This window comes from Marmota marmota, unplaced genomic scaffold (genome assembly GCF_001458135.2).
Source record: "Marmota marmota marmota unplaced genomic scaffold, marMar, whole genome shotgun sequence".
NCBI classification, from domain to species: Eukaryota; Metazoa; Chordata; class Mammalia; order Rodentia; family Sciuridae; genus Marmota; species Marmota marmota.
Genome location: NW_026000138.1, coordinates 4,788,472 through 4,810,542, shown reverse-complemented (window position 1 = coordinate 4,810,542; position 22,071 = coordinate 4,788,472). Strand labels below are relative to the sequence as shown.

The 22,071-nt window shown below is 50.1% G+C and overlaps 1 protein-coding gene across 1 annotated transcript in view; it reads right to left on the bottom strand.

Moving 5' to 3' along the window:
• Positions 1-22,071, bottom strand: part of Ksr2 (kinase suppressor of ras 2) — a 263,568-nt gene that overhangs the window by 195,991 nt on the left and 45,506 nt on the right. Inside the window, exon 4 of the mRNA XM_048785487.1 lies at positions 7,797-8,310. Coding sequence (XP_048641444.1) covers positions 7,797-8,310 — 514 coding nt within the window. The remainder of the gene's footprint in view (positions 1-7,796; positions 8,311-22,071) is intronic.

Sequence of the window (22,071 nt, the reverse complement as noted above, 5' to 3'; positions counted from 1 at the left end):
TTCCATTTGAACAGTCCCAGCCCACCCTCGTCTCATCCAAGAACCTTTAAAACTCACAAAGATAAATTTCCAGAGGGGAAGTTCCAATGAGCTTCCTCCAGAGAGGGCGCAGGACCTCCCTATGCAGAACCCAGCTCTGGTCTCAAGGGAGAGAATGGGGACCGGTGCTCGGGAGACACTCGGGAGACACGGGGTCCCCCAGCAACACCCACATCTCCAAACTCCAGCTCCAAACACAGCATTCCACCCCTGCAGCCCTGTGAGTGAATTTCCTCCTCACTGGGAAATTCAATCCAGTCTTTTGTGGTGTGAATCCGACTTTCAGGAGGAACTTTCTGAACTTCAGGGGCACCTCGGTCCTGCTAAGTACAACCTTATTTACAAACTGTCCCTTTAAGTGGGCATTTTGAAGCTTCATCTCAGCAACACACAGCTGTGGATCTGAGGTTCAGTTACACTTTTTTTTTCTAAAGACACTAAAGTATGGACTTAATTTTAAACATTCAGAGTTGTCCTAGGTACATACCCCTGACAGTCATCTGCAGTGGTCTGAGCCCCAGAGTGTGAAGACTATCGCCCCCGAGGACAGCCCCCTAAGAATGCAGATACAAGCTGCACCCCGACCCTCCCACAGGACTCCAGTCACAGTGACTAAGACCCAGGCCCCAGTGGGGAGGAAGTCGGGACTCTCCAGGAAGCAGAAGGGTACAGCAGTTAAGAGCAAGGGGTTTAGGGTCCCTGGGAGCTGTCTTGGAACTCCAGCTCCCCCTTCCCAGCTGTGACCCTCAGCAATGTGCCCACTGTCTCTGATCCTTGGTTTCATCGTCTATAAAACGAGCCACATTGTGTGGCTGCCGTGGAGACTGACAGAAAATGCACTGAAGTCCTTAGGTCCCCAGCACGTGGAGTCAGGGACACTTTTACAACCTCCACGTACCCTGGTGTGTTTGCACTGAGAGCACAGAAAAATGTGCACAAATGTCCACGCAAATACCACACCATTTTACATAAGGGACGTGAACACCCATCACAACCCTGCTGGGATTAACTGGGTGGGACTATGGCAGGTAGGAGGTAGTGGAGGAGGTGGGTCACCAAGGGCAGGCTGTTGGGGTTTCTGTGTTGTCCTGGTAAGCCATGTGTGAGTGTGTCTCTCTGCTTCTGGTGCCGTGTCCTGAGCTGTGTCCCTCCTCCACACCCTTCTGCCATGACATCCTGCCTCACCTCAAGCCCAGAGCCATGGGACCAGCCATCTATGGACTGATCCTCTCGTTTGACTCACCTGGCAACATTCACGTCAGCTAGAACGGAGGGCCTGGAATCCAGGATGGGGGGGCACCACGTGACAGCGAATGGGAAGTCGGGGAGCTTGGACAGAAGTTTCTTAAGCAAACTAACCACAGTATATAACAAAAGATTTCTCATCAGCATGAGTTTTATGAGAAATAATTGAATCATGTGTGATGTTTGCAGACACACAAACGTGTACCTATCCATATCCATGTTTATATACACTCTACAAAGCAGGGAAGGCCTTATCAAAGACATGGCTGGCTCAGATAAATCTAGTGGAGCATTTGCTTAACATGTATGTGGCCCTGGGTTGGATCCCCAGCATAGAAAGAAACTTAGCCTGAATCAACAAGTCCACAAGACGAGACCGTTGAAATGAAGCTGTGGGTGAAGCTTCTCTTCTCCACAACATTCTCCTCTTCTGCATGAGAACTTGACCTTGGGCTCTTTCTAGCTCTGATGCCGTCAATTCTTGATAAAGAAGAAATGTCGCTGTGATAGAGGGTTTGGGTGTGGCTTGGAGGGGAGGTGTCCCCCCAAAGCTCACGTGTGAGACAATGCGAGAAGGTTCACAGGAGAAGTGACCAGGTTGTGAGAGTCTTGACCCAGTCAGTGAATCAATCCCCAGATAGGGATTAAGAGAGGGTCACTGGAGGGGTGGGTGTGCCCCAGAAGGGTCTCCACCCACAAAATGGCTCAGACCATACCAAGGTCAGACCCCATGGCTATGGGGTCTATATTTTGTATATGGAGAATGGAGAGCCCCCCCTTCTCTCTCTCTCTCTCTCTCTCTCCTTTCTGATCACCCTGTGAGCTGCTTCCCTCCGCCACACTCTTCCTCCATGATGTCCTGCCTCACCTCGAGCCCTGAGGAATGGAGCCTGCTGTCTGTGGACGGAGACCTCTGAAGTCATGAGCCCCCAAATAAACTCTTCCTCCTCTACAAATTGTTCTGGTGGGTCTTTCAGTCACCACAGCGAGAAAGCCAACTAAAACAGAGGCCACACGGCTCCTAGGGGAGCTGCCTCTCGTGGGTAGGCTGCTTTTGAACGGGAGCTCTTGGTATGAACCTGTGATATCTGCCAAGGAAGCCACAGCTCTGGGAGTCCTCGGTGGCACTGCTGTCATAACCAGGCACGTCCCCGACAGGGACCCTGGGAGCTAGACTGACGGAGTCATTACAAGAGCGAATGTCCCCTAAGCCGGGCTGGTTCAGGCACCTGCTTAATGTGGGTCTCATCCATTTGTACTTGAAATTGCCACTTGGAAGTGAGGGGCACAGAAAAATAGTCCCCTGTGGGTGACAGAATAGCTGCCGGGCTGACCTCGTCCTCGGGGGTCAATCTGATGCCAAGCGTATCTCCACGCTTCCTTGGTCCTGAGAGGGAACGCTGCAGGGGCAGATCAGAAGCCCTCGGATTTTAATGAATATTCCACGATCCGCAAACCCCTGGCTCTCCTCCTGCCCTCATAAATACATGAGCATTCCTTGTGATAATTAGCACAACGATCCGTAGGTGTGTACCAGTAGGTTTAAGTGCTGGCACATAATTACTTTTCTAACAGAGGCAAAAAGATCTCTCCTGAAATCTGATTTACATAATGAATCTGTTCCACCAAGCCCCTCCCCCCACAAGCCACCGACAACTTAGCCTGGACCATTCAGGGAGTCGGAAGCCTCTGAGTGACGGGGTGGCTCTCATCCAGCCCGGTTCTCCCTGCTCACAGCAGCCCAAGGCTTTGACACACTGCCCCAGAAGGGTCTCCACCCACGAAATGGCTCAGACCATACCAAGGTCAGAAAGCAGAGACAGGCACCAAGAACATTCTAGATGGGCTTTGGCACAAACAGGGAAACTTATAAAAGGAGTGAACAGTGAAAAGATCATAAATGCAACATTCATGTTTATGCACGACCAATAAAGGCCAGTCACATTAGCTAAGGGACAGTGTGGCTCCAATTTTGAGGAAAGGGAACTAGATTTGTAACCCCTGCACTCAGAAACCTGAAGAGGGGTGCGGGAAGATCCAGATCAAAGTAGTAATAGCAGTTCTCTATGGCAAGGGCGGGGTGGAATTGTACCTTTTATTGCTGACATTTTATGTTACTTGTATTTTCCGAATAAAGATGTATCTGGGAATTACTTCCAGAATTAAAATTGAAGTTAAAAATAATCTTTAAGAAAAATTCACACACATACACACACACAAAGATTTACAATAGAATTTCTTTTTCATGCTGAGCTCCTATGCATTTAGAATGATCCAGTTTAAAAAATAATAAAATGATTCTGTTTAAAGAGATGAAACTTAACCGTTTTATATCCTATGACAGGAAAGAGCGAGTCCTGGGTCTCACAGGCAGAGAGAGGAATATGAAGACCTGCACATCATTGCACACTAAGAACTGCTCAGGGCTTTGCCATCTGGCAATGCAGCCATGGTTGGGATCCTTAGGATGAGGATCAAGTTGGCCAGAATCTTTGTGATGGCTCTATCTTAATTTTCGAAAGAGCTAATTGTAAAGACACGATGGTGGTCTTCTCAGATCAGGTGGCCACAAGCCAGAGTGAAATCAAAGAACGTTGACTATCAGGCAGAAATGTTGGAGATTCTTGGAAGGTCCCCATGTCTATATCTAACTGTGTCTATAGGATTCTATTCAAATATCTATGTTGGTGTTTCATTAGGGTCCCTTTAGGACACTTTTAAAACAGATTTTTTTTTCTGTCCTAATCTCAATCTCTAACCCCCCAGTGAAATTTTAATGACACATTTTGCTAAAAATGATAGGTAGCACTCTTTTTAATGGCTGGATAATATTCCATTGTATATATACACACCACATTTTCTCTATCCAGTCATCTGCTGGTGGGCATCTAGTTTGATTCCATATCTTGATTATTGCAAGTATGCACAATTATCTTGTGTTGATTAAAAGTAGAAAAACAAATATTTGAAAAGCTGGAAATGCTAACTACCCAGATTTGATCATAACATGTTGTATACATACATTGAATTATCACACTGTACCCCATAAATAGATAGGTATGATTAAAATGATACTAATTAATAAAAAAGTAAGTAAATAAAAGTATGTTTTAAATTTAATGACACAGATCAACTCTATCTGACCTGTTTTATACTCTAGCTCTTCAGGGGACCACAAACTACAGTAACATCCGGGTCTTCTGCCTCTCCCAAGAACCAATTTTTGCCCCCGGAAGGGGTGATTTCACCTTTTGGAAATGCATGCTCTATGTGCACGCCAGATACAGGCACAGAAAGTGAGAGAAGCCATATAGAAACCTTCCATTTCCCTGATAATATTTCCTAAGTTGTTAAACTTCCATAAGGAGGTATTACTGTCACTAGAAAAAATAAATAAAGCTGTGTATGTGTGTGTGTGTGTGTGTGTGTGTGTGTTTTAATAGTGCCAGGGGAGTGTAAAACCACAGGCTGAAATTCAAATGCCAAAAAAAAAAGAAAGAAAAGGAACAGAAGAAAGCAAACTGCTCTTTGAGGACTGTTTGGATTAAGACCACGGCTGCCGCTCGTCTGCCAACACACCTGGGCAGCCAGGCTCCCGGGGGAGACGGGCTTCAGGATGCTGCTAATGTTTTCTGGTTTTCTTGCTCTGCTCACTGAGAAGGCCCTTGTGGGGCTCCTGGAGACCTAAATGAAACTCAACCAGACCATCTTGTAAACGCCACCGTGGTGTTCCAGAGAGCGCCATCCACAGAAGATCTAAACCCAGGCTCCCTCCAACCCAGGACCTCCCTGGGCACTGTGTGCTCGGAAACTCACAGGAACCAACAGTTTTGAAAGACGGGGGGGGGGGGACTGTTTGGAGAGACCTGTGCCTTCTGAAACAAAGGTGGCTGAGAGTCATGGGCTAGCACCACACTGGGGGCAGCAAGCCCCTGGGGCAGAAGGAGAGAAGAAACCAGACTGAATGAAAGACAGCTCCACCCACAGGGTCCTATATTTGATAGATAATTTGAACAACTTCACAAAACAACACTAACACCTTTCATACGCAACATATCCCATGTATTCTACTCTCGGCCAGTCTGTTTCATATTTTAAGGGCTGGTCACCACCATCCACTAATAGGTCATAAGCTCAGATTGAAAAACATAAATGTACCCAACCCCCCAGTGCACAGACGAGGAAACGGAGACTCAGCAAGGTCAAATCCAAGGTCCCAAGGCTACACCCCGCCAGAACCAGGATCAGCTCAGACGCAGGGAAATGCCAACTGGACCAGTCTAATCACTCGCACTCAACCTAGTGGAACGCCTCTCTTGTTTTTTTTTTTTTTTTTCCAAACACCCAAAGGCCAGGTGCCCTGGTTCCCTGTGAAAGCCAGATGGTTCCATGGCACTATCCACATCACCAAACTGACCCCTGTGTTCCTCCCCTGAGCGGCTTCCTGCATCCCCAGAGGTGGGTCATGGAGCTGCCGGCCTTGAAGAGCTGAGTTTGCTCACTGGACAGAGGAACCCCGACGGCGAGGCTCCCACCCTGAATCCTGACACATAATTTCCCAAACGCACTGAAGGTGGCCGCCCTGATTGTTAAGACCTTGGGGATAGGGGGTCTTCAGCATTTTCAGACAAGGTGAACCAGCACTTAAAATCCACCTTGTAGATTTAAAAGATTATGGGTTCAGCGGCTCTGTTTGCTGACCAGGGTCCACCTAACTTCCTGATGCGCCCAGGGAAAGGGTGAGGGAGGCGCCGAGAGGGAGCAGCAGATGCCAGGCGCCGCCCCCAACCTTCCCTTAACCACGCCCCCAGCCCTCGGGGGACCCTCCCCAACCTGCTTGCCAGGAGGCCTCAGCAGCCCCCAATCTCTGTTGCTCTCATAAAACCAAGAAGATCAAACTCAACTGCCATCAGAAAAGTGTCTGGCCTCTGCTCCAAGATCTGAGGTTCCAAACATGCGTGCCAGGTCTCCACCTTAGGTTCCCCCAGGCAGCTCGGATGACCAGGCTAAAGTCACAGTCACGTTAAGTCTTCCATTTAAATTGATGTGGGGTCTTCCCAGTACCTTAGAAGAAAGATCCACTCTCTAGACCATTCGGCCTGTAGGCCAGATCTGGCCAGGCACCTGCTCTTATAAATAAAGTTTTCTTGGAACACAGCCCCGCCCCTTTGCCTGCCTATCTTCCTGGCTCCTTGGCTTCTCCAACACGGAGCTGAGCAACTGCAGGGACTCTGGCCTGCAAAGCGGAAGTACTTACTCTCGGGCCCTCAACGGGTCCTGGACTGTCTGATAGGCTCCTGCTTTTTTCTTTGCTTTTTTAAATCGTAAAATACACATAACATGAAAGTTGCCATTTTAATCATTTTTAAGTGCCCTTTCAGGGGCATGAAGTGCATTCGCATCACTGTGCAAACATCACCACCTGCACCTCCAGAGCTTTCTCCTCCTCCCAAACTGAAACTCTGCACCTGTCAAATAACAGAGAATCTCCCAGCTGCCCTCCCGCCAGCTCCCGGCAACCACTGCACTCCCTCTGTGTCTGTGGATATGAGGACTCTGGGGACCTCATATCTGTGAATTACACGCTATTGGACCTTCATGTCCAGCTTCTTGCACTTAGCAGACTGAGTGCAAGATTCTCCCAGGTTGTGGCAGGCATTAGAATTTCCTTCCTACGGCTGAATGATATTGCATTTGTAGACCTGTGAATTACGCTGCCATCTGCTAATTCTTGAGCTCCTCTTCAGCACACGGCTCCGGGTGGCCAGGGGCCTTCTGTCAGCTCCCCCAATGCCTCGGGCTTCCCTTCACCCTCAACTGAGATGAGCCTCAGGGGCCAAATTCCCACTGAATTTCAAAGACCCCCGTAGAGAAAAGAAGACTATCTCAGAAATAGCATTTTCCATGGATTCTATGTTGAAATAGTATTTTGACATATTAGGTTAAGTGACGTGTGAAAATCAGTATCACTTCTTTCTTTCTAATGTTCATCGGCACCCAGAAAAAGTAAGGCAAATAACTCGGCTGGCATCCTGTTTTCCAGGGGTGTCCCTGGACTAGATTCTGCAGGGGACAGCAAACTTCTCCCCGAGGGGGCCTGGTGGGAAACAGTTTGCTTTGGGGCTCATATTTATCTCTGCAGTTGTTACTCGGAAGCAGCCACAGACCATTCATGAAGGCATGAAGCGGGGGTGTGTTCCAATCCACTTTATTTATAAAATCAGGCCACAGGTCAGAATTAGCCCCCAGGCCTCTAGAATACTGATAGCATTTTTTAAAAAAAAAAGTCAATTCTAGAAAATCCCACTTTCTGGAACTCTCAGTGAAAAGCCACTTTTGATTCAGCTGGAGCTGGGAAACACAAGTCTTGGGGCCACCAGACAGCCCCTTGCAGCCCAGGCCCCGCCCACGCAGCCCAGGCCCCGCCCACGCAGTTCAGGCCCCACCTACACAACCCAGGCCACGCCCACGCAGCCCAGGCCCCGCCCACGCAGCCCCTCTGTGGCACTCACTTGGGCGTGTGCGCCTCGTCCACGTGGTGACCCAGCTGGAACTCGTGGGATTTGCTCCTGTGCAGCGCCGTGAACCCCGGGATCAAGTGGATCAGCTTTCGGGAGGAGGGCGGCGGGGTCCCCGGGGGCTTCAGCTTGTTCTTCCTCCTCATGGGCGGCGTGCCTGGCGGGGTCACAGTGGTGACGATATTCGGGGTGCGTGGTGGGGTGCGGACTGCGTGCCGCTGGCGGGGTGAGGGGGGCAGGGAACGGTGGCCCGATTCCAGGGGCGGCGGCGGGCACAAGCCTGGGTAGGCGTCCACGGTGAGCCTGTCCACGTGGGTGTACACGGGGGCCCCCGGTGTGGGGCTGGTGTGACACAAGTGCTGGACACACTTGGACTGGACCCTGGGGCTCTGAGAGAGGTGAGTGCGGATCCACGGGGCGGGCTCCGGAGGGCACACGGGATTGTTCTCCTTGCCCATCTCTGGGGTGGGCCACTGGATGATCCAGTCCTGCTTTGAAAGGTTGCCTCCTGGGTGGAACAAAGGAGCAGAGAGACCGAGGGTCAGCCAGGGGAAAGCCCGTGAGTTCCCGGGATGCGCCATGACGTCACATGCACGTCACCTCACATGCACATTACATCACGTGGGCCAGCGGGCCACGCGACAGCATGTGCACCTCCCATGTCTAGTTCCATCATAGGCAAGTCACGCCCTCGCAAATCACATCGTGTGCATGTTCCGTAGTAGGGACATTACACACTATATATGTGATATCGTCTGCATAGGGTGTGATATGCTCATTATGTCATACACATATTACATCATAAGCACATTTACAAAATCCAGCCAAACCCACTTGGCCCCTCCAAGAAGTGAATGAAGCCCCCTTGTTGATCTTACCACCCCCATTCAATATCCTCCTCTTCCAAGGTTTCCCAGCACTGGGAAACTGGGAAACCGGGTTCATAGCTCAAAGGCCCAGAAAGGCACATAAGTTCATCCCTGCCTGTTGAGCCGCAGTGTCAAGGTAACTGAAAGGATTTTTGAAGATAACTTTACCTTCAGTGGCAATTTTAACACCTAACCCCAGCCAGAGATACATGAATCTTCCTTCCCTGACGGCTTTCTTCCCAATGCACCCTCACTTGGGACCTATGTTTCTGAGCACTCATTTGAGCATCTGTCCAACAAACATTCTCCAAATGCCGATGATATGCCAAGTACCACGCTTGGAAAAGGCATGACAGGAAGACATAGCCCTGGTCCCCTGGGCTTCTATTCTGCAGAAGCAGAGATCGGACAAACCAACAGACCTGCTCACTGGAGCATTTCACGTGGTTATAGCTCTGGCAGGGAAATAAAAGGAATGCTGTGATAAACCGAGTTTGGTGACAGTGAATGGATAACCAACCAACTGTGGTCCAGACACACCATGGAATACTACTCAGCCATGAAAAGGAACCTGAGGATTGAACTAAATGAAAAAGGCTAATCCCAGAACGTTGCCACACTGCCTGACCACTTAACATAGCATTTTTGAAATGACAACATTTTAGAAGCAGAGTAGATTGCTAGTTGCCAGGGGTTAGGGATGGGGAATAGGAAGAAATGGATGTGGTTGTGGGAAAAGCAGCAACAGAGATGTGCAGAACCCAGCATTTTCTACTATGGGGCTGGATACCTGAATCCACCCAGTGATTACATAGAAGAATCTACCCAGTGATTACATAGAAGAAAATACACACAGAGAGATTGCAAGTAAAACTAAGGAAATCTGAACAAGATCAGTGGATTGCATGGAAATCAATATCCTGGTTACATTAGAGTCTTACAAAATGTTACCGTTGAGAGAAACTAAACAAAGTGTATCAGGGTCCCTTTGTTATTTCTAGCAACTGTGGTGAGTCTAAACAGTTTCTCAATTTAAAAATTCTATTAAGAAATTAAAAATGGGGCCCTGCGTGGTGGCACAGCCTGTGATCCCAGTGACTCAGGAGGCTGAGGCAGGAGGATGGCGTGTTCAAAGCCAGCCTCCACGAAAGCAAGGCACTAAGCAACTCCGTGAGACCCTGTCTCTTAAATAAAATATAACATGGGCTGAGGGGCTGGGGCTGTGGCTCAAGTGGTAGCGCGCTCGCCTGTTGTGCGTGCGGCCCGGGTTCGATCCTCAGCACCACATATAAACAAAGATGTTGTGTCCGCCGAGAACTAAAAAAATAAATAAATATTAAAAAAAAAAAAAACATGGGCTGAGGATGAGGCTCAGGGGTCAAGTTCAATCCCTGGTACCAAAAAAAAAAAAAGAAAGAAAGAAATTAAAAAATGGAGGTGGGAGATTGCGCCAGCAGAACTCTGGGAATGCCATCTAACAAAGTGGCATCTTTAGGACAAGAAGGGGATGGCCATGTCAGCAGGCAGGGGCAGGCACACCAGCGGGTACAAAGGCCTGGCGGTAGGAAGGCTTGCTGTTGTGGTGGTTGTTTTAAGACTTCTGAAGGTTTATTAGAAGGATGGAGACTTTTCAAAAGAATCCCACTGTAATGAGCACAGATTGAGGTTTCCAGCCTCATATCAGGTAACTAAGAAAAAAAAATCCAATAGCTATGAACATTTTTCACTCATTTACCTTAGTGATGGTACAACTGCAAGTTTGTTCTAAAGATTTGGACTCTCAGGCAGCAAATATACAGCCTTTCTTCATCCTCCACACCGAGATATAAACGTATCAGGGTCAAAGAGCACCAAAGTACAGGCTTCAAAACCACGTCAGTGCCGGGTTCAGACCTGTAACCCCAGCAGCTCAGGAGGCTGAGGCAGGAGGATCTCGGGTTTGAGGACAGTCTCAGCAACTTAGTGAGACTGTAAGCAACCTAGTGAGACCCTGTCTCAAAAGATAAAACAGAAAGGGCTGGGGACATGTCTCAGTAGGTGGTTTTTCTCAGGGTGTGACCACAGTGTGACTACTGGCCCCACAAAAGGCTGAAGGAACCCGTGACAGATAGGCCCCACCAGCCCAGGGACGAAGGCACCCTCCTCCATGAGCCCCATGGAAAGTCTGGGGAGTTGGAGGAGGCATGACCCATGACCCACTTAGATTCATTTCTCAAAGATCACTGGGGTCACTGCACGGAGAAGGGGGTCCGATAAAAGGATTTTGCACGGACATCGTAACCAATGATGTTGGCTCTGAAATTGGTGGCAGCAAAGCCACCGTGAAGTGGGCACCTCTGGAGGACAAACACCGGGTGTTCTCACTCATTCACAGAAGCCCAGAAGTTGGTCTTGGAGAAGAAGAAAGGAGAGGAGGTGGGGGCTGGTGGGCCGGGCAGGACCGCAGCGGGCGGGGGGAAGGGTTTCCGTGGCTCAGCAGCGCAGCCGGGTAACTCGGGTTGACAACTACTAATTGCATATTTCAAAATAGCTCGTGGAGGGGATTTCGAAGGTTCCCAGCACGAAGAGATGATAAATGTTTAAGGCGATGGATGTGCTGGATACTTGGCTCTAATCAGGACACATTATGTGTACACCACATGTACGATGACGACGATGTGTCAATTAAAAAACTTCATCATGAAGCAAATGATTTTTTTTAAAAGAATGGGTAAAGAAGGGGTTGGGGGGCAGGCTGGTGGGGACGGAGGAACAGGACCCGGGAAGGGAACGGCCGGGGGTCTCCAGGATGGGCCAGCGGAGGAGATGTGGAGCAGGGAAAGATTCCAACGCAGAGCCCCTCAGCAGTGGTGACAATCGCTATGACAACGTGACAGGAGCCCCGTACAGCTCGCCTGACCATTTACAATGCATTTTCACGTCCACAGACTCTCTGCCCCGATTTAAATTAAAACAACTCACTTTGTGATCACATCTGCATCACCAAAAACAATCCGAAATTCATATAACAAGAAAAGGCCATATCATTCCACAGCCACGGTCCCTGTCCGGCTGCCGAGTTCCCCAGACGGCTTTCTGTGCCTCTTTCTTTAAGAAAAATTAAAATTAAATAAATAAAAATCACAAGACAAATCCATGGGTCGTCGTCTGCTCTCTTCCCATTTTAATGGGGCTGTTGTTTTTTGGTTTTTTTAATCTGAGTTTTTTGTAACTCTGGGCACAAAGGGCCAAAGCTGAGCTCCATTTTGGAGATAAGGATACTGAGGTCAACAAAGATGCCGAGATGAAAACGGCCCAAGGTCACGGCAGCGTGGTAACCGGCTGCCAGAATCTGAACCCGGGACCTCGGCCACCTGATGACCAGGGCTGTCACACAGGGGCAACCACAGCGGACCAACAGAGATCAATCAGATGGGAAGGGACGCTGGAACAAGGGCTCGTTCCTCACCAAGACCCCCGCTCCCCCGTCCAGACTTGCCAGAACATTCTACCGAAGGCCCCCCTCGGCGATCTCTGCTCTCCAATAGGTATATGCACACTCCTTAGCCCAGTGACCAAGAGCCAGCTCTGAACTCGGGTGACTTGGGCTTCAAGTCTGGCCGGTCCCACTTACTGGCTGTGGGACCGCGGACACTCCCCTACCCTCTCTGAATCTTGGTTTTATCACCTGAGAAGCAGGGGACAAAACCTTGGGGACTATGATGACAATAAATGGAAGAGCACAAGCTACGTGCTTAGCCCAGCCCTTGTCACGGTGGTGGCCCTGTCACTGTTAGGCTAATAAACTTTGCGAGCCAGGGACGGGACAGAGACTCAGGCCCACGCGGCTTCCCCATCCCCCAGAGAGGTCTGGATTGATGTATTTGCTCAGGATGTACAAACGCGCTGTCAGATTAGCCTTCATAAAACATGTTTAAGGAAGGTTTTTTTTTTTTTAAACCACCTTACACTTCTACTTCAAGGCAAGACCACTCTGCATGTTGTCCCTCTGTCTGTCGCCCTCCCTGAGTGAAATGGAAAGAATCTGGAACTGGGACCCAGCTGGGATCTACCACTAACCAGCTCTGTGACCTTAGGCAAGTTCCTTAACCTCTCTGAGTCTTGGTTTGAGGGTTCATAACAGAGGAATGTTCATGGCTTTCTTGGAGGGTGCAGAGAGGACTAAATGCAGTCACCCAATCTGTCCACTTATTTCGTGACTATTTGGAGTCTCTCAGGCATTTGTCCTAGGCACACAAAGCCACCAAGGAAAATCCCTGTCCTTATGGAGCTCAAGATCTTAGTGTGACGCCGCTGTGCAGGATTGGTGATGGGTTGTATGTAGTAGGTCAGGGATAATAAGTGCTATGGAGGGGCGGTTCACTGGGAAACAGAAACCTGCTTGGGGCTACTGCAATCAGAAAAGGATGAGGAGGTCACAGGGGACTGTTGAGCAAATATCAGAGCAAAGCCAGGAGCAAGTCATGAGATCAAATGAGTGAAACCCCAGCCCGGGCCACCCCAGTGGTACAGACCAACGGACAGATGCCTGAGCACCTTCAGAAACATCTTCTCAGTGCTCGTGACTCCGCCCACCTGTCCCCAGGCTGTGCCAGCACCTGTGTTTGCGCACCTGTCTGTCTTCTCCTGCTCTCAAAAGGCTCAGGGTCCAACCAAAAAGATCTACAAGCAAACAGGCTCTCGCCGCGGAGCGATGGAATCCCTGGGGCAGAGCCCAAAGACCTACGAGCAGGGATTCCAAGGCTGAAGAGCGAAGAGCGGGGATGCAGACTGCGGTACGCCCATTCAAAGGGCGGGAAGAATGAGGCTGAGCCGGGGCCAACCTGCATGCACCTGGGAGACGCGCTCAGGGAAAGGTGCCCGGCTGGGGGTGACCTGTTGCGTGATGCCATCTACAGGGAATACGGAAAAGTGGCCAATGCACGGAGACTGGGCGCGGGTGAGGGTTCCCCGGGGCTGGAGGCAGTGGGTGGGGCTTGCCTTGGAGCCCTGGGAATGTTTGGAAGGAGGTAAAACTGTGAGCGCATTAAATGTCACAGATCGGTTCACTTCAAAATGGCCAACAATATATTCAGTGAACTCCCCTTTGATAATGAGAGTCACCAATGCCATCCCGACCCCGGACCTGTGTGTGCCCGAGAAGGCGCAGCAGCACTCGGGTGTGGGGGAGGGGAGCCCGGCTGGAGCAGAGGGTCAGGCAGAAAGGAGAGGGACAGGTTGGAGAATGGCAGGTCATTCGGTGAAGCTGGAGCTACTTAGAAGAAATTCGAGGCTGGAGAGGAGGGGAGGGGAGGGAAGAGGATGCTGAGACTTGGTTAAGGGTCAATGTACTGACCCCTGCAGCTGGCATCCCAAACAGGGAGGTGGCCACCCGCCTGCCTCTTGGAAACAGTCGCACCTGGCAAGGGGCGCGGTGGGTGCTGCGATCTGCCACGTCATCTACCTGCAAGCACAAGGCTCCGGCCCCAGCCCTTCGTCCTGCCTAGGGAGGGACAGGCGTCCCCCAACATGGTCAAGGACAGGTGGAAGCCAGGTTTTGGCCAGGCCACATGCTACAGCTGCAGGCTGGCCCCACCTCCCAGCTCACCTGGAGGGAAGGGCTGGACCCCCCAATGGGCAAAAGCTGAGAAATGGGTCAGCGCTGGAGGCAAGGTCCTGCCTGTCACCAACCAGCCCCTGGTCACAGCAGAGGAGGGGCTGGTGCTTCCGGCATCGGTGGCTTAAAAGTCACACAGCCCAATGGAGGGGCTCCCTCTCCTGGATTTTGCCATCAGCCCCCCTAAAGCCCAGTGTTGACCCAGAGTGCAGAGGGCAATGGGGGGGGGGGCTATCCATCTGCCACTCCTTCTGCCCCTGTGTCATAACGGACAACCCAGAAGCCCTGGTGTCCGCGACTGTCCTGACTGCTCCCCGGGACTCTCCATGTGTAGGGGAGGGACTTGATCAGATGGAAGGACAGGAGAACCCAGCCTGAGGCTCCTGGCAGTATCTGGGAGGTGACAAGGACCTGGGCTAGGGTGTGGCAGCAAGCATCAAAAGAGGTAGCCCGACTGGATATAAGGAGAGAAGGAGAAAGAATGGCCAACCCTATTGAGAACTTGCTGTGAACTTGACACTGAATTTCCAAGTGATTTATTTACATGTGAGAAATTCCAGCCCCACACCACCATTCTACGAAACAGACAGAAGTCACTCTATTTTATAGATGAGGAAATGGAGACACAGAGAGGTTAAGTGGCCTGCTGAAGGCCACACAGCCAGGAGGAAGGACAGCTGGAGTTTGGGTGTGCTCTGCACCCTCAGCCCCAACACAAAGCCCAGGTCTGGCTCACACAGTGGCTGGTGGAAACAGTCACAGGAAACGCAGGAAGCTGAGCCCCGAAGAGGTGGCCCAGTCAGACAGGCTGAGTCTGAGATTCCTCCAAGATACCCAGGGGAACATGCCTGGGATGTGGTTGACCCTCGCCTGCCTCATCTCCCCAGAAACTGTGGGATGCTCCCCCCAGAAGTCATTTTTCAAGTCTGGGAGGATTGATCGTGAAATTTCAAAATCTCCTGAGCCCATCCAAGACAGTGTCAGCCTCATTTTAGATTTTTCTTTTTTCCAAAGATATGACATGATTTAATCACCTCACCTTCCGTCTCCTCCCCTGTCTGATCCTGAATCTCCAAAGCAGATGTCTCAGGACCCTGAATCACCTGCAGGGCGGGGAGAGGAGGTCCTGAGCACATCACCCGCTCCTCACTCCCTCAGCCGGAGGAGAGGCACCTCTGTGTCTGGAAGGCTCGCTTGCTGAACAGAAGGGGCAAGAATCCATCCTTCTGAATATGAATTGAGGAAGTGGGATTTTAACTTGCACAGAACAACCCCAACCTCTACAGTATGACCTGTCCTTCCAATTTCCTCCCTCTGACTCCATTTTCTCATCTGTAAAATGGGGATGACCCCAAAGCTTTCCCCCAGGATGGTTCTGAAGATTCAGTGAAACTGGGCGAGTAAGGCATTTGTCTGGTGCTGGTGCAACGACGCAGAAACGTTGGTGTAAGACAGAGGGGAGCCCGTCTCTTTCACATAATGCTGCTGAGATTTAATAAGTGTACGAGGTGCCTTGCCTTGTGTCTTGGGCAGATCCCATATGCAAAGATCATCCAGGCCTTATGCCTGATCTCGCCTGGTGCGACCCCACCCCACCCCAGAAAGCAAGACCTGGTGTCAGAAGTCACTGAGCCTTATTGTGGTTTAAACTGTGTCTCTAAAAAAGATCCTTTCAAGAGTTAGCCCCCAATTAACCCATCTGTAAACAGGGTCTTTGCAAATTCGATCAAGTTCAGATGAGCTAGTACACGACTAGGGTGCTCCCTGAGTCCCAGGGAGTGTCCTTAGAGGAAGAGAAGAGGACACTCAGAGAAGACCGTGTGAGCATGGTGAAACGGAGGCATGGAAAGAGCTGCCAGCCACGGAATGCAGAGAGGGGCCAGCACCCGCAACATTGGGGACAGAGAAGCCTGGGCCTGACGCTCCTCAGGGCCTTTGGAATGAGGACAGCCCTGATGACACCTCGATTCCACACTTTGAGCCCCCAGACCTGGGAGAAAATAAGCTCCTGTTGCTGTAGGCCAGCTTGCCTTTGGCCGCTTTGTTACAGCAGCTGTAGAGAACTCATACAGCCCTGCCCAGGGAAATCAGCCATCTTTGCTGAGCACTGATTGAGAAATCATTATAGTGGGGGTTGGGGCTGGGGCTCAGTGAACAGGGATGAACAGGGACCCACTGCCCCCACCACCTGTAGTTCTGCAAAGACAGACAGACACACACACACACACACACACACACCACTGAATTTAAGGAGGCACTAAATCCACCCCCATCTTTCTTAAAGTTCCTTTCAAAGTCTGAAAGGCAAGAAAGAAGAAAGAAAATCTCAGCCCGACTCCCTTCCCCCGGCAGCATCCCTCCTTCCCCTCCCCTGCATTTCAGAATCCGAAGTTTAGGGATGAAGAGGCAGAAAGTCTCATTTCATTACCCAAATTGCCCGCCGCTCAATTGACAGGGACCCGACTCCTCTCTGCGGAGCCTCCAAGGCGCCCGGCTGATGGGCTGTGCTCCATCAGCGCGTCCCCTCTCCCTTCTGATCCTCTTTTTAATAAAGTCTGAGGGAAAAGAGGTAATTTTTCATTTTAAATAGGGGAGGTGTGGCAGCAAGGGGCTCCGGGGGTTATTAATCGTCCCCCTTTGCTATCTTGTCATCCATTTCTGGAAAATCATTTCATTTCAAGTCTTGCAAAGGGCGGGGAGAAGGGAATAGGTTTTAAGAAATGAAAGAGTCTGAAGATTGATTAAAGGCATCTCAAGGTGTAGGGGTTTTATTTTATTTTTCCCCCTTTGACATTCTCTGGTAAGGGACTCGGGAACTGAAAGCCACTTTCAAGGGAGAATGTGATTTAGGAAAGTCGAAGCAAGTGTCTGACTCCTTTGTCCCTTCCCGATTTATTTATTTATTTTTTGCACAGACAGGCGCCGGTGTGCCGTGGAACATGCCTGAACTTCAAAGGCGGCGTCAGAACGTGCACCCTCCTTCCAGCCCCTTGGAGGCAGAGGCGACAGGGAGACCCCGGGTCCAGAGTCACCACGGCTGGTAGCATCCTGGAATAATTCAAAGCTCTTGCTAGTTCAGGTCTCAGGAAGCAGGACTTTTAGACACTGTCTGGAAAAATTGGCCTGAAGTCACAGGTAAAGCCGACAGTCATAACGTGAGCGTTGGGATCAGAGACGCAGCATCCCTCCTCCCAGATCCAAAGTCCAAAATACTCTGAAACTTTCTGAGTGCGGCCATGGACACCTCCAGTGGAAAATTCCACCCTGACTTCATGTGACAGGTCGCAGTAAATACACCAGAGCACGAAGGCTATTATATGAAATGACTCTCAGGCTGGGTGTGTAAGGAGCGCATGAAACATAAATGAGTTTCACATGGAGCATTGGGTCCCATCTCAAAGGCATCTCATTAATATAGAGGCAACGATTCCAAAATCTAAAAAGGATCAGAAATCCAAGAACGCTTCTGATCTCAAGCACTTCAAATAAGGGATCTCAACCAGTAATAATAATTATGAAATCATTTTAAAATGTAATTAGCCCAGCGTGGTGGCTCATGCCTGTCATCCCAGCGGCTTGGGAGGCTGAGGCAGGAGGATCACGAATTCAAAACCAGCCTCAGCAACTAGGCGCTAAGCAACTCAACTTTATTTTATCTCTAAATAAAATACCAAATGGGCTGGGGATGTGGCTCAGTGGTTAAGCACTCCTGGGTTCCATCCCTGGTCCAAAAAAAATAAAATAAAATGTAATTATATTCAGAAGTGCTATAATATAACAATTTTAAAAGGAAAGACCTCTTAATAATTACTTTCTTTCCTTTCCCCTCTCCCCTGCCATACTAGGGAGTGAATCCAGAGATGTACCACCACTAAGCTACATTCCCCAGCCCTTTTTAAAAAAAATTTTTTTTGATTTTGAGACAGGGTCTCATTAAGTTGCTGAGGCTGGCCTTGAACTTGAGATCCTCCAGTCTCAGCCTCCTGATTTGCTGAGGCTGCAGTCATGCGCCACCATGAGTGGCTGTTATTACACTGATAACAGTTTACTATTCACCCAGCACATAGTAGGTACCCGATCTCACTCTAAATATTTCATGTGCAACACCCCATGGTCTCCTCACAAAGCCCTGTGGAGAACGGCCCGCTAGTGTGTCCACTTTACAGTGAGGAAAGCAGGATTCAGGGCAAGAGTGAGATATTCAAGGTCATGGGGCCAATAGCAATGGATTGGGGATTCCACTCCATATCTGCACCCTTCACGCCAAGGCTTCCCCCTGAACCCTCTTAGGAGACGTGAGATCTGAATGGAAGCCCCTCAAAAGGCTGAGTCACTTTATAGATGGGCATGGGGAAGGGTGGGGAGGTCATAGGACACTCATTCTAGCCACAACCCCAGAAGGAGTGAGACCCGAAATCCAGGACGGATTTTTGAAGTTCTAGTTCAGAGTATTTGCAAAAAGAACCCAGTAAAGACAAGTGAAGAAAATAAAGTTGCTAAAGGCGTTCAACATCAGCAAGAATCTTCATGGGAGACGGTGTTCATGAACTTGGCACTGGCCAAACTGGGTGTCCCACTGGGCACTGTCTGTACCCCAGGATGTCCCCAAGTGAAGCCAGACAGATGAGCGACCTCAACCTGCGCAGGTTGTCTAGGGGAGGGGACAGGACAGGGGGGTTGGGCTCCCTCCCAATACTGCCTCACGGCTCCTATTCTTTAAGACATTTGCGATTTCATGACCCAGCAGAGGTTTGGTGACATTAACCTTCTTGGGTCACTGACTTCAGGGTGGCTGTCGGTTTTAATGACGCTCTTCTGGTAAAATTCGTTTTATCCAGGTGCAATTCACACAGGTCCTTTTAAAGCGCAGAATCCGGGGGCCTGTAGGACACTCGTAATGGTGTGTCTACCACCACCCTATGGGGTTCCAGAACCTTGGCATTGTGCCCACGAGCAGCCCCCTCCAGTCTCCCCCTGCCCCAGCCTGCTCTGTCTCTGTGCATCAGTCTCTTCTGGAGATTTCACATAAAGGGGGGCAGACACTACATGGTTTTCTTCAGGGTGTACCCCAGAAGTGGGCTTGCTGGGCCGCGTGGTACCTGTGTCGAACCTTCTCAGAAGTGGCCGTTTTCCACATGGGCCGCACCATCTTAGACTGGAGGAATGTCCCCAAGGTCTATCCATCTAGAAAACTCCAGGTCCACCCAACTCCAGATCCCACACTCTTTTCCCTCCACCAGGTGTACACTGTCGTAGTGTGGTTGGTGCTTTCACAACTAAGCCTGTGACAAGACTGTTTCCATCCCCGGGAATGAAGCAGCAGCCGGTTTCCGCCATCCGTGGGGGACCTCGGTCACCCTTCCTGGTTAGTACCACAGTTAGAAGCTACTTCAGTAAAACTACCCAGTGTTGCAACTCTGCAATTTAAAAAAGTCGATCTTGTAGTTAGGGTCTTGGACATGAGTCACAGACGTGTCATCTGGCGCCCACACCAGGCAAGTCCAGATCCAGGAGGTGAAGGGTGGGGGCGACACCCTCAGCCTCATTTTCACCACCAATTCCAAGCATATCCACATTGCTGGAGGTACCTGGACCTGACGCTGGATCCAGGGGCCAGGATTACCTTACCACCAGTCCATGTAGCAAGGTAACTCCTTACCACATGCTAGGATGTGGAACCTAGCATGGACTCTGAGCTGAGTTTGAATCCCTGCTCCACCACCTACTAGCCGTGCATCCTGGGCCAACCCGCTTACCCTCTCTGAACTTCTGTTTGTGCATCTAATAAGGGAATGATCAAAGAACCCACTTCTTAGGGTGGCTTAGAGAATTAATGAAAATAAAGCAACTTGTTGCTATTGTTATTTAATAATAATTCTGTTGTCACCCCGGGGCAGAATTTATATATGAGTATTTGGATGATGTATGAGGTACATGGATCTGTTAGGCTTCTCCATGCACACCAAGTTCACGTCCACCCACTACCCTATGAAGACTTAGCACAAAAAAGTAATGAAGCTCGTTTGTAATTTTTATATTGGCTACATGTTGGAATGGTAACATTTGGAGACTCTGGGTTAAATAAGATATGTAGAAGTTAATATTGTCCCTCTAAAGGTTAATTATAGAATTACCACATGATCTAGAATCTCCACACCTGGGAACACTCCCAGAGGGACCAAGATAGGATGGGAGCAGACACCAAGGTCCACAGCAGCCTCACCCTCAGCCCGGGGTGGGAGCAACGGGAGCCGCAGCAGCGGAGAAGTGTGGTCCATCCCAACAACTGAGGATTAGTCCCCTCGGAAAGAACAAAATTTCCACACGCGTTATAAAATGGAGGAGTGCACACCTGTGATCCCAGCGGCTCAGGAGGCTGAGGCAGGAGGATCGCCAGTTCCAAGCCAGCCTCAGCAACAGCGAGGCCCTGAGCAACTCAGTGAGCCCCTGTCTCTAAATAAAATACAAAATAGGGCTGGGGATGAGGCTCAGTGGTGGGGTGCCCATGAAGTCAATCCTCGGTACCCCCAAAATAATTAACTAATTAATTAATTAAATTTAATGGAGGAACTTTGAAAATAGTGTGTGAAGTGAAATAAGCCAGACGCACTTATCCAAGGCATGAGGACAGGCAAATGTCCAGACAGGCATTGAAGAGGGGTCACCTGTTCTACCCAGTAGGCGGGCTCAGATGGCTCAGTGGTCACTGAGCTTCTGTTTGTGGTGACAATTCTCTGCAGATGGAGGGCGGTGACGGTTCCTAACACTGGGAATGCATTTCAGGCCCCTAAACTGGACACTTAACAATGATGATTAAAACGCTCATTTTACTATGATTCAAACGTGAGTGACAGCTGGGGTTCTTAAGGCGGCCACTAGAGCATTTGCTAATGCACGCGCAGCTCACGGGACCCTTCTCCTGGACACAGGTGTCTCGTGCAGTTCTAGAACAGAGACAGGAAATACACCTTGATTAGCTACCATGTCACAGAGCGTCACTACAAGGTGCCCCAGGGCTGAGGATTGGGAAAGGGCTTCCTTTGGGAGTGTCATTGGAGCTGGGACCTGGGACCTGGAGGATGAGTGAGAGTTAATTTGGCAAAGGAAGGGGGACAAGTGACCAGGCCAGCCCCACATGTCCATAGATGGGATCCACTGGAGGACACATGAGGGGCCAGGGCCAGGGGGGCCGAGAGTCAGGCAGAGGAGCAGGGGCAGGGCCTGCAGGCCAAGGTGGAGGGACAAGGGTTTATCCCAAGGAGAATGCCCTCTGCAATCCCTACCATAAACCTCAATGGCTCCCTATTACTCTCAGCATCCAAATTCCTTCCTGATGCCTGCATGTTTGTCTCTCCCTAATCAGAGACCTCCTCATCCCTCTCTGCCCCGACCTCATCCTCTGGTCTCCTGCCATGCTGAACCTCTTTCCTTTAAACACGCCTCACCTCAGGGCCTTTGCACTTGCTGTTCCCCATTTGGAAAGCTCTTCCCCCAGATCCTGTAAGGGCTGGCTTCTCGTCACGCAGTTCCTTAGCTAACTAACATGTCACTTCTCCAGGAAAACCTCCCCTGGCCTCCCCGTCACTTCCGATTATATCAAAGTTTTATTTTTCTTCACAGCTCTGAGTCATTTCCTATTTGTGCTTTTATTATTGTGTGCCTCCTGCAGCTGAAATGTAAGGTCCATCAAACTAGGAAGCTGGTCTCTCTCCTTCACTGTTCTCCCTCCTAGAGCTGCGTGGGGTGCAAAAAAATAGATAGATAGATTTGTGGACCCTCACACACTGAGTGAGGGAATGAATGA